General features: G+C 31.4%; 1 protein-coding gene across 1 annotated transcript; it reads left to right on the top strand.

The window, feature by feature from the left end:
* The first annotated feature begins 13 nt into the window (after positions 1–13).
* LOC144851770 (peptidyl-prolyl cis-trans isomerase FKBP3-like) lies at positions 14–6,409 on the top strand. The gene is made up of 7 exons (XM_078709376.1): positions 14–126; positions 666–767; positions 845–955; positions 1,935–2,073; positions 2,734–2,798; positions 2,883–2,977; positions 3,494–6,409. Exons 1-7 carry the CDS (start codon positions 19–21, stop codon positions 3,546–3,548), a joined length of 675 nt encoding a protein of 224 aa, XP_078565502.1. The 5' UTR covers positions 14–18; the 3' UTR covers positions 3,549–6,409.
* Positions 6,410–12,090: the final 5,681 nt, after the last annotated feature.

Raw genomic sequence — 12,090 nt, 5'->3', positions numbered from 1 at the left:
ACATTCTAAAAAAGAAGCATGGCTTGTGCAGATGTTGAACGAAAGTGGTCCTCTGATGAAATTAACTCAGATGATGTTGGAAAAAAAGATATAATTATTTTTATTCAGGAACATGCTGCAAGAAAGGTCCTTGTTAGATCTAGTTTATATATGAGACATTTTAGTTTAAACCTAGCTAGGCCTAGGGCCTAGAATTCTAGGCTAAAATTGGAGAGGTAAAGTTGATGTGTGTGGTGGGACTCGGTGTGGCTAGGTGACTGTGATGAACTAGGTCGTTTCGTCCTTCTGTGGTTTTGTGGGTCATTGTTTATCAACACAAACTATGATTTTAAATTTACTGTAGTGTACCGTTAAAACTAGCCATTGTTGGCTAGGCCTAGTTTTTTATTTTTGAATGAATGTTTGATAATAATTAATATTTGTTAAAGACCAGCTCAGTAAATCATCATTATTATATAGGCCTAGTCTATACTGAATACTGAATAGCCAATAGTAATGAATAGCCTATCAACTCTGTCAAACCCTGCATTTAAATGCCCTGTTTTTCTATCATCCAGCTTGACTGTGTGCCTTGTGGATACTTAATCTAATTTTACATTGTAGCTACCATTTATTAACAATTGGTTTCTTTTATGCAATTTATAACATTTCAGTTCTTTCTATAGTTTTTAGGTGAGAAAAAGATGCTTGGTGCCACCAAAAATATTGCAAAGGCGTTCAAAAAAGAAGCTCTTGTAGCTGTATACAATGAACTTTTTGAAACCAAGGTAAATTTGCAATTTCATTGAAAGAAACTCTGGAAAATTGAGTTTAGATTTAAGATAATTTTTTCTGTTCTTTTTAGGCTTTCAAAAGTGGTAATGAAGAAGAGGAGGAAGTAGCAGAGGTTACCAAGGCAACAGAAGAGCTGAAAGTGACAGAAAAAGTTGTTGTTGAAAAAGTTCCTGAGGCCAAAGTATTGATATATTATTTTTGTTGTATATTTCTTCAATTTAGTATTTAAGTTACTAAAGCTTCCAGAAAGTTTTATATACATATTAAGTTCTGTCTATACACTATCAAACTAGTTTGAAAAGTGTGATGTGCCCAAATATGGTAGTGATATGATGTCATCGTGTCCAAATATGGGCACATCATATTTTTTTTCACATAAAATGTGATAGTATAGACAGAGCTTTAGCCAGTTACTGTAACTTTATTCAAATTGCACAAAGGGTTATTTTTTGGGTTATTTGTTTCACCAGAATTATTTCTGGACATATATTTGCAACCGTTTTAAACATATTTTTTCAATGTTAAAGATGTATTGTCCCCCAAAATCATGAAAAATAAAGATTTTTAAAATCGGACTTTGAATAGGCCATTTTGCAGGTTTAATGAAGTTGTTCACTTCCATAAGAAAAAAAACGGGGGAAACAAATTATTTCACCTATAAAAAGACAAAATAAACAGTTAAATTACCCAAAAACTCATTGTCTTCCAGACAATTTGACCATTTTTTGCTTTAAATTACATTTTTCTCAGGTAAATAAATTTTTTTCAGACCCAATTTTTTGTGAGAGTGAATAACTATTATGTGACATTAAAATAACATATTCAACAAAAAAATTAAAAAAAATATTTTTTTAGGGGGACAATATATCTTTAATTATTTCTGAACACATCTTTGGAAACGATATCTTTTTTCACTGTTATGTAATCGCTGGATGTATTTTTGCTGACATTTGCTGAACATTAGAGTTCTGTCTACTTTCATCATTGAATGATTTATACATCCAACATGTATTTATTCTTTCAACATTTATTTAGCAAGACATCTCATTTTCAGTTGAATTACAAATTAGTAATTATTTGCATTTAAACACTTTTTGTGAAAGTGTTCCTATTTCTTATTCCCAAATGTTGGCAGGTGTTGACTGTATTTCAATTTTTAGAAAGAGCCTGCAAGATACAAAAAACGTATATTGAAGAAAGGAGATGATAGGAGTTTACCCCACAAGGGGGACACTGTACATGTCTGGTATACAGGAAAACTGGACGATGGAACGGTCTTTGATACCAATATAGTAACAGGTAACTAATACCATTTTCACATCTTCATAAATTGTTACAACTTGTAACCAGGTTTGATCTCCGTTTTCATATATGCAAACCGTGAGAAATTTCGGGAGAAACATACATTTGCGTGTTATTTGATTACTATTATGGGTCATTTTAATACCAGGGCAATACACGCTGTAACAACTCGAGACATCTCGGAACAAAAACAGGCCTCTCATCAGTGTGTTTTTCACCCGAGACGTTAGTTGCCGTAGACTTTGACCTGGTTAGATAAGAACAACTCCCTGTCCACTCATTTGTAAATGAGTACCTTGTTGAGGATAAGGTGGCCTGGAAAGGAACTGGCCACCCTTTCACCAAACAGATGCCATGGCTTAGTATGAGCTCCTAAAACTTCGTTCACACTAGGACGCAAGGAGGTAATGGCAACACAAGTAATTTGACCAATCAGATGCAATGGATCGTTCAAACTGTCACTTGTGATTGGTGCATTGTGCTTACGTCGTTGAGTTGAGTCCTACTGGAAGGAACCACACTTAACAGCTCATTTCTCTACGTTTAGAATGAACATAGAGATTCTTCTAAATATATTTTGAAATGTATCAGAATAATATTAAAACATATTATATAATAATCATATTTATATTAATAATACTTTATTTTGAAATGTAGGTCGAAAGAAGAAGAATGCACAAGCACTACGGTTTAAAGTTGGAACAGGAAAAGTCATTCGTGGGGTGAGTTTTTGCATTAGTTCTCTTTATCGTTAATAATTATTTTTTGTGAAAATGTTTCAATTAATTGGTTAAAATTTAAAACAGTGGGATGAAGCGTTGTTAACGATGGGAATCCGTGAGCGAGCAGAGATTGTGATTGAACCAGAGTGGGCGTACGGTGCCAAGGGAATTGAAGGAAAGTATCCTTTTTACAAATGTTCTTTTAAATTATTTTTCTGTATAATACATATTTGATTTTCTTGTGAAATCTCATATTGCCAATTTTGTTGTTATAACCTGAAAACATGTGTTACCTAAAATAGAAACTTACCCTAGTGAGTACAAGTAACACTGTGGTTGTAGGCACAAGGCAAAACTATAATATTTCGCGTCCTGTGAGACTAGACTGTAAATTATATATTTATATTTTTATATAACACAAACATTGAGAAGGCACTGTGTATTATAGCATAGGAAAATAGCGCCCCCAAATGGTTTGATATGATTTCCTACCCAGTTTAATTGTAGAAGACTTGTTAGGCAGCATTTTAATTCCACCTCAAGTATTATATGTATGAAACGCCATGTGTGCCAAAACATTTATTTTTTTACTAATATTAAGTCAAATTCTTGCTAGAACCTAAACTACTAATGCAGGAGAAACCTCTTTTGATATATATTTGTTTTTTATTGATTTCCTTAATCGAAATTTCCAGAATCCCGCCTAATTCTAGGCTAACATTTGAGGTGGAGCTTGAAGCAATTAATTGATCTACATTCATCTCTTGTTTCATTTCTATGCGGTACTAACTAATTTCAAGGGATGCAATCAAAGTGTCACAAATGATATATCATCCACGTACCAATAAGATACTGTTATTAGTCTAGACAACTTCTCAAGCTTAAAGAAAGAGAGGCATATATTAAAAATTAATGGAAACATTGAATGCAAGGGTTCGAACACTATCGAAATCGGTCAAATGTAACACAAATTTCACAGTTAAAAATAAATGAAAACATTTGTCATCTGTGACCAATAATCAAAAACACATACAAAAATAGTCTTGGTCAAGTTTATCAATGGAAAAAATTGTCAAGATTTTTTGCAAAGAGAGTTTAAATTCAGCATGTGGTCGTATTCACCATTCACACTTAGGTTAAGAAAAATTCTTATTTATTGACCTAAGTGAAATACTTAAGGAAAATGTCTCACTTAAGTGTGATTGGTGGATACAGACACTGGTAAGTAAAACCTACTTAAGGGAAATTCTTAAATATTCACTGACTTAAGTGAAATTATTGGTATTTAAGGGAATATTTTTTAAAGTCTAGAGGCCGTATTCACCAATATAACACTTCAGTAAAAGGAAAAACTTTCTATAACCTTACAGTACATTTTAACGAATTCTATCAAAGTGAATTCCACTTGGGGGAAATTTTTAATAATTATTGACTTAAGTGAAATACTTAAAATGTTTTACCTATATTGAATTTTGATTTGATTTTCCATTCGAAGCAAGTTTGTATTTATTATTGACCCATGTTTAATGGCCATTAAACTCTGCAGCAGTTCTTGACAGTAGTCAGCTGCACAGTCTATATATCATACACTGCAGTCTCCTGGAACATACTTTAGCAGGCCTAGGCCCAAATAACATGCTAATGCTAACATACTTTAGAGGACAACCTGACCTATTTAAAGGTCACAGTTCAAAAATTCACTCCAAACTGTCAATGATGGAAACGAAAATGTTATACTGACATCTTGTAATTTCTATTACACGGTATGGACGTTAAGATTTCATTGATGTCAAGATCTTATGCAGATTTTTACTGCAGTTACTTAATTAATTTTCTTTTCAATGTAAAAGTGTTTAATGATGTGCCCAACAATTCTTGCTATAGTTTCGGAAACAAATAATGGAGCAAAGAAAATGTAGTCACAGCAGTAACTGCAGTAAAATTAACAATTTGTTACCGAATTAGTATATTTAAAATAACATGACATTCAACATGAATTATGTCACCTTAAAGTCCACTTTTTGTCAACATCAGTCTGGAATATTCCTGATGGTTCTAATATTTCAACATTCATTTTCATCATCAAGACAAAGATAGGTCGATTACAACATTGTGTATCATCCGTAACGAAGTGAATCATGTCAGGAATTCCTGATAGACTCAATATTATATCGACATTAATTATGTTATCATAAAGTATTCCTAAAGGAATGACTAATGTCGAAATATTGAAATGCTATTAGGAAGGTGTTTATGGCTTGAAATAATACTTTATGATTATGAAATTTAAAGGAAATTTTCTAAAACCCATCACAAATCAAGTAAATCTAATACTGTATAGGTAATATTCAAATAATGTGACATAAAATCTGCATTTTCAGTCTTTGACATGAAATATATTCTGAAGTATCAATTCTGAAGTATCAATTATTATTTTTTTGATTCATTATAATTCAATGTATCTATTTTCTAAAAATGTCCAACTTGAAAAAAACAATTTTTAAAATTGTTCAACTGATGTCGCAATTACTGTGGAATGCCTCTATACTAGTGTATATTACTAGTGTATATTATTACTGTATCTCTATTTTAAATAAAACTGCTATATTATATATCCTTTTATTAATTTTTAATGTTTTTAATTAAATGGTTTTAACTCTTTGAGGACCAAATTATGTCATATCATAAACGAAATTAGATTTATTTTTCGAGAAAAACCACCTATTATTACCAGAAGATAAAATAATACGAGTGTAACTCCAAATAACGGTCAATCTATTTGACAATTCGAAAATTTTTTAACATTTTAAGAATTCTCAAAATACTAGTTCTGTCTGTTTGTAGTTACACTCATTTTAAAAATACCATCGTAATATAATTGTGTGTGTGTGATGTAATAGTTTTAATTATTTCTTTCCGAGGTATCATTTTGTTTAGAAATGTGAATTTATTGATTTAAAAGTTTAAAGTTTATTGATAATACAGCACTATGCTGTATGTACTGTAGTACTGTACTATCAAACTTACTTCGTTATTGAAGATTTTTTTCTCCTGAAAAATAATTTTTTTGTCATAATAGTGTAATTTGTTATTTTCTATTGGTACGGTTGACTGTATAGTTTTTTTGTGAGGCAAAGAAGCAAAATGCGCTGAATTCTTCGTTTTCTATCGAAACTGTCAACCGTTCTCCTTAAATCTGTTTTGTATGGTCACATTCGAGTTACTATTTATCAGCGCTGTTAAGTGATGATCGCCAGTGTCAATAGAAAACCAGGAATCGCACGCACGGTTTACGCCGTGAAGTAGCTACTGTATGCGCACAGTCAACCGTGCCTATAGAAAATAATAGATTGCATGCAGTTTGACCGTGATGACAGTCACTTTCTCTTGGTAACCCTGGTTTTTCCTTTCAGTATATAAAGGTGACTCAAACAGCATGTAAATGTTTTATTTTGGAAAAATTATTCGGTAATACTTAACAAGATATGGTGTTATTTACGGTATTATTATATTTACGGTTTGTTAACATTTGAGGATCAAAGGAAAAGTTGTATTAAATGTATTTACAATAATGTGTTGCGTTTATATTCAATAAAGAAAGAAAGTATGCATTGATGTGTAGTAGTTGCCATATGTTTACACAATTATCCACAGTGACCATATCGTAACAATCAAGTTTTGTTCGGGTAGGTGTTTGTCAATATATTTCTTTCTAATACGCCTTAAAGCTCTGTCTAAATTATCAAACGTTATGTGAAAAAAAAATGTGATGTGCCCATATATGGACATGATGTCATATCACTATCATATATCAGTATTGTGTTTAGTGTGTTTTTAGTTGTCTATTTCAAGAGGAAGGGAGTCGCGCCTCCACTGTCCTGAATCCCGTCTAATCTCACTCGGTTATCAGGACATATCTTCTTCTTCTTTGTATTAGGAGCCAACTTCATATGTGAAGACTCTGCTCCTCCAACTCTGTTTTGCTAGCTCTACTGTATTTGGTTGTGTATTATTATTCTATTTATTTATTCTTTTACAGAGAGAAACTGACTCCCTTATTTATTTATAATTATTATTATTATTATCATTATTTTTTTTTTTTCCCTTACTTCTCCTTTAACTTTTCTTTCTCTCTTTTCTTCTTCTTTTCTTCCCTTTCCCTTATCTCTTTTTTTATTTTACTTATATAAATATATATATACTAATATACTAATATATACTAATTAGTCAGATTGAAAATGGAGTTTCTGAAATCCCAGTTTCACACACGTGGCCACTTCAACGTTATTGACTAATGTTCATTTGTCGGCAAAGTGGACGTGACAAATTTCGATTCGACAAACTAACCGGATACCAAAGGACCCAGACAAATATTTACTTTTACTGATGCGCTTTAATATTTTTGCCGAATGATATATAGTCATTAAAACATGGTCAACCATACTGCTACTTAGTTCCTCGTTAAGTTGGCTTCACTGGTCAATTATCGTTTACTTCGGTTGGTTGGCAGGCAACTTATTACCCGGGTAAATTACTAACCCTGAACGTGTCCATATTGAGAAACAATTGCCCCTAATGTTCCGATAATTATCGGAGTAAAGTAGAGCTGGTTATTTGTAAACTTCTTGATATCTTAAATTTTTACGGCCACTGTTACAAAAGTGAAGTCAATAAATTATTAGTATTGTTTTTTTTGGTTTCCGTAGAATTGCAATAATTATCGTTTTGCATTGGTTTAAGATAAACTTAATTAAAATTGTAATTTATGATTTTCTTCATCGAATATGGGCACGCAAGAAGAAATAACGGATGATCTTCAATTAAATTTAGATTAGAAATATTTTTTTTTTACTATTTCAATTTCATGTTAGAACTCCAAATGTTAAGGAAACCCAATTATAGCAATCAAAAGGGAAAAAATGGTAACAAAATGTATCGAGTGGAGTTCAAAAATAACAAAATGGCTTCAAACAGGGCAATTTAGAATGCCTTGCTTCACATAACTACAAACAGTTTAAGTAAAGTTTTTTTTTTCTTTTAAGTCTTTGTCAGGATTGAATTCTATACTAAAGCAGAATTCGTTAATCAAAAAAGTAAATATCATGTCTAACGTGAAATGACATTTATACTCGGTATGCAGTAACACGATTGTATGTTACACCGAGTTTACACGAACATTGAAGTCATGGAGCAATAAAATAATTGTGTTCATTAATTGTAATCAAGTGTACGGGAAACAAGTAAACAAGTAAATAAGTAAAAACTCGAGATTTTAAATAAGTTTTTTGACGTCATCAATATATCGATTTTCCTGAAAATCAATAGGCCATATGGTTTGTTAGTATTTTAGGCCAATTCATGACGTACGTATTTATCACGCACACTAAATAAAATGTAGGTAGGTATAGTAAATACAATGTAGGTAGGTATAGTAAATACAATGTAGGTAGGTATAGTAAATACTACAACAGTAGGAACTGCGTTAAAAAGATGCTTTATTTACATACTTATTTTATTGTATATTTATGACGAATAAAACGAAACAAAAACAGCAATTTGGGTTCAAAAGCAAGGTTTTTTATTTTTTTATTTCCCTAGACTGTTTGTCTATGGCATTTATTTACATAATACATTTAGGCGGTTCGAAGTATAAACACAATAAATACAAACATTAGATTCAAAATGAATTATTTCTTTTTTAATGCAAAAAAATTACATTATTTCTATTAAAGTAATATTTCTGAAAGCCATTAAATTAATGAAAATAAAGTATTTTAAGATATTTTAATTAATTCTTACAAAATATAAGCTACTGAAATTAATATAAAGGTAAGTGTATCAAGAAAATGTAAAAAGATAGTTTATAGAATATAAAGTTCTGTCTACACTATCAAACTAGTTTGACAAAAATTGTGATGTGCTCAAATATGTTAGTGATATGACATCATCATATCCATATATGAGCACATCACATTTTTTTGTCTCATAAAGTTTGATAGTGTAGACAGAGCTTTAGTTTGTAATTCAATCACTTATTTTTGCATGAAATATTGTATTCTATTATGCAGTTAAGTATTTTGCATAAGCGCATTGTAAGTAATACCGACAAATTACCGCTTATGGCAACGGTGAATCTCTCGTAAACAAAATGAATTAATATTAGGAAATATTAAAATGCAATTAATAACCACACGCTCATTAGCAATCTTTCTAGATTAAGGATTGATTAAATAGTGAAATAATTCTACAATGGAGGCAGGTTGTACATATTGGAGAAGTTCAACAACAACAAAAGCTGATCAATAAACAGCTGCACCTGAAGGTTAAAATGAGACCTAAACAAAAAGTTGTTTACTGTCCTAGTTTTAAATTAATTCTAAAGGGCGTGTCGATGATAAAGAAAATGATTATAGAGTACCGTATTTATTCGAATAAACTCCCCCGGAGCGTTTATTGTTCAGGAGGGTTTTTAGGTGAGCTTTTATTCGAGGGAGGCGTTTATTCGCGGGCGGGGCGTTTGTTTTTGTTTGATATGGTAACATACATAATCAAATAAATACCCCATAGATATGCATAAATACGGTACTAGAAAAGTGCGAATAAGGAGAGGGCGCCGCATGAATGCAAAGTAAACTACGCGAAATCCGGAAGTAACTTACGAAGCGAGAAAGTGTTTCTTTTGTGCGTTCGGGTGAACATTGAAAAATGTTGATCAAATCAATTCAATCATTTTGTCGTGCAGTAGTATTTGAGGATACGTATCCGAGACGGTTATTTCCACAAAAGTGTCCGACTATCTCAGAAATAAAATAACTAATATTTGTCTTATAAAAATACAAACGTATTTAAAATAAGATAATATGCATAGTGACTCATCTGTTTTATCGACACTTAAAATGTTGTCGTATACATTATGAGAATTGCTAATAATGAAAGAAAACTAGGTTGTCTTACTAACAGGTTGTTCGTCGTTACACGACTCATTTAAAAAGCTTGTCGAGCAATGATAGGCCTACATTATTGTTAAGTTAACAGTGCAATTCTGTTTTGGTTGATCCATGGATAACATTTTTATCCATGATTGTTGGTTCCAATCCTCTACTTATCCATTACTTGTACGTACATTTGTTGTTAGTGTTGATGTATTGAGAGCATGTTTTAATATCTCAACACTACTAATCATCAAAGTCCACAGTTATTCAGTATAAACTTATTTCATATGCTATTACCTGATGGATTCATATTCACGACGTTAGTTCTAGTTTTTCTGACTAACTCTCTTACGTATAGTAATAAGCCTATATAATTAATTAATTTAATGAATGTTTCTCATGTTTAAATTACGTCGAACATAGTTTCCATATTTGTAAGAGTCTGGGGACTTGATGTAATGAGACATGACAACATATTGTACGATAAACATAGATCCACTTTCCAATTACCGAATGTAACTCACGTGTATTGTTTCCAATTTCGAATATCATACGATTATTTTTAGTCGCGTGGACGCGACTCTATAGTTTACTATGTCGGTCGGTCGGTCGGTCTGGTATCACTATGCGTTTTAGCACGCGACTTATGGCTGTTGGCCTTGTTTTTTTTCAAATCAAATATCGTTTTTTCATCTTCAAAAACATACGAAAAAAAGAAAAAGGGGGATGAAAAGGAAACAAACTTGAGATGCGCTTGGTAGACTGTGTCCCTTAAATTCTCTCTACACTATCAAACTTTATGTGACAAAAAAACATGTGATGTGCCATATATGGACATGGTGATTTCATATCACTACCATATTTTTGTCAAACTAGTTTGATAGTGTAGATAGAGCTTGAGAATTACAAAATTATAAATGTGAGAACAAGAATCTTACTGATATGAGTTAAAAAATAAACGAAAACTTAACTACATCCTGAAAAACTAAAAACATAATAATACATATATTTGAATCACAGTATACCGTAGGCAAGATGTTTTTAATATAATGATGTAAAAATAATTCTGCTTTGCCTTTTTTGAATTGGAAAAACTCAGTACATATTTTAACAGTTACAATTACATTGGTTGAGATCACTTATTGACTTAATATTATTCTGATACCCTTCGAAATGTATTTATACTATTTGTATTGGTTTTTTCTTGTATAACATGTAGTGTTTTCTTTGAATGTATACTGAATATCGAAATGAATTTCACGTGAAAGTACAAATGTGAGGTTTGTTTAATGTCTAACCAATCTTGAATTGATCAGTTTCATTTACAGTACATTACTGTTATTCATTTTGTTTATGGCAGTCCAGTTGATTTATTATTTAAAAGATATGATGTAGAGAGTTTAATTTATAACCTTGGTATGGTGTGTCCCCAGGAGTTCATTAGGAGTTGATAGAAAAAGCACATTCTTATGTCGTAAATGTTTAGTGAACAAACTCTTCTGTCATTATTTTGTATATTTATTTTCTGAGGCAATACAGGAAGAGCAATCTAAAGCTCTATCTACACTTACAAACTTTATGTGACAAAAAATGTGATGTGCCCATGGATATGATGATGTCATATCACTACCATATTTGGGCACACTTTTTTGTCAAACTAGTTTGATAGTGTAGACAGAGCTTTAAAACTTTTGTAGTTGATCTAAACTAATTGAGGCTGATTCAAACGTGTTTGTACCTTTCAAAATACATTGTTATACAGATAGCATTTATAAACGAACACAATGTGTAACTTTTATAGCAAGAACGATCTTGGATACCTATCTTTGATCTGTCTCAAGTGTTCCGCAAATGTTAAATATACAACATTTTCCATAATTCTAAAGCGACAGAATGAAAGATTTTCTATTCTAATTTAACAATTTCGTCGTTATCGTAAGTTTATAAAAGTACGTTAAAGTTTTATTAATATGTATTATATCATTAATTTGTGTTATTGCGTATTTCCCTTATATAGTTGGCAACTTCTTGGTTTTTTTGTCTACTTTGATCGTGGTTTGATGGTGAGAGAACTCAAGTTAGTTACCGTAACTCAGCCTACCACTGATTTTTGTTTGTTTTCTCATCTATATTACCGTATTCTCCGTTTGTATACTAGATCCATCAGACAGGGCGCCGACCAGGATGTTAGTATATAATATCATCAATACATGAATCATGATATAGCCACCCTTTGAAATGTACAGTATATTAAAATTACCAATTAATTGTTATGCACACATAAGAGCTAAATAAACATTGCTATGTTATCCTCCAATACATTATAAATCGTGTACCATTAAAAATCATGTGAAACAACA

Source organism: Antedon bifida, chromosome 9, assembly GCF_963402885.1.
Source record: "Antedon bifida chromosome 9, ecAntBifi1.1, whole genome shotgun sequence".
NCBI lineage: Eukaryota > Metazoa > Echinodermata > Crinoidea > Comatulida > Antedonidae > Antedon > Antedon bifida.
This window is presented reverse-complemented; position numbering and strand designations above follow the sequence as displayed.

Bases quoted from the DNA above. Each gene is read 5' to 3' on its own strand.
- LOC144851770 (XM_078709376.1), top strand. From the start codon at position 19: ATGGCTTGTGCAGATGTTGAACGAAAGTGGTCCTCTGATGAAATTAAC. The intron at 127-665 runs GTCCTTGTTAGA...TTCTTTCTATAG, and splicing joins AGGAACATGCTGCAAGAAAG to TTTTTAGGTGAGAAAAAGAT. The intron at 768-844 runs GTAAATTTGCAA...TGTTCTTTTTAG, and splicing joins ATGAACTTTTTGAAACCAAG to GCTTTCAAAAGTGGTAATGA.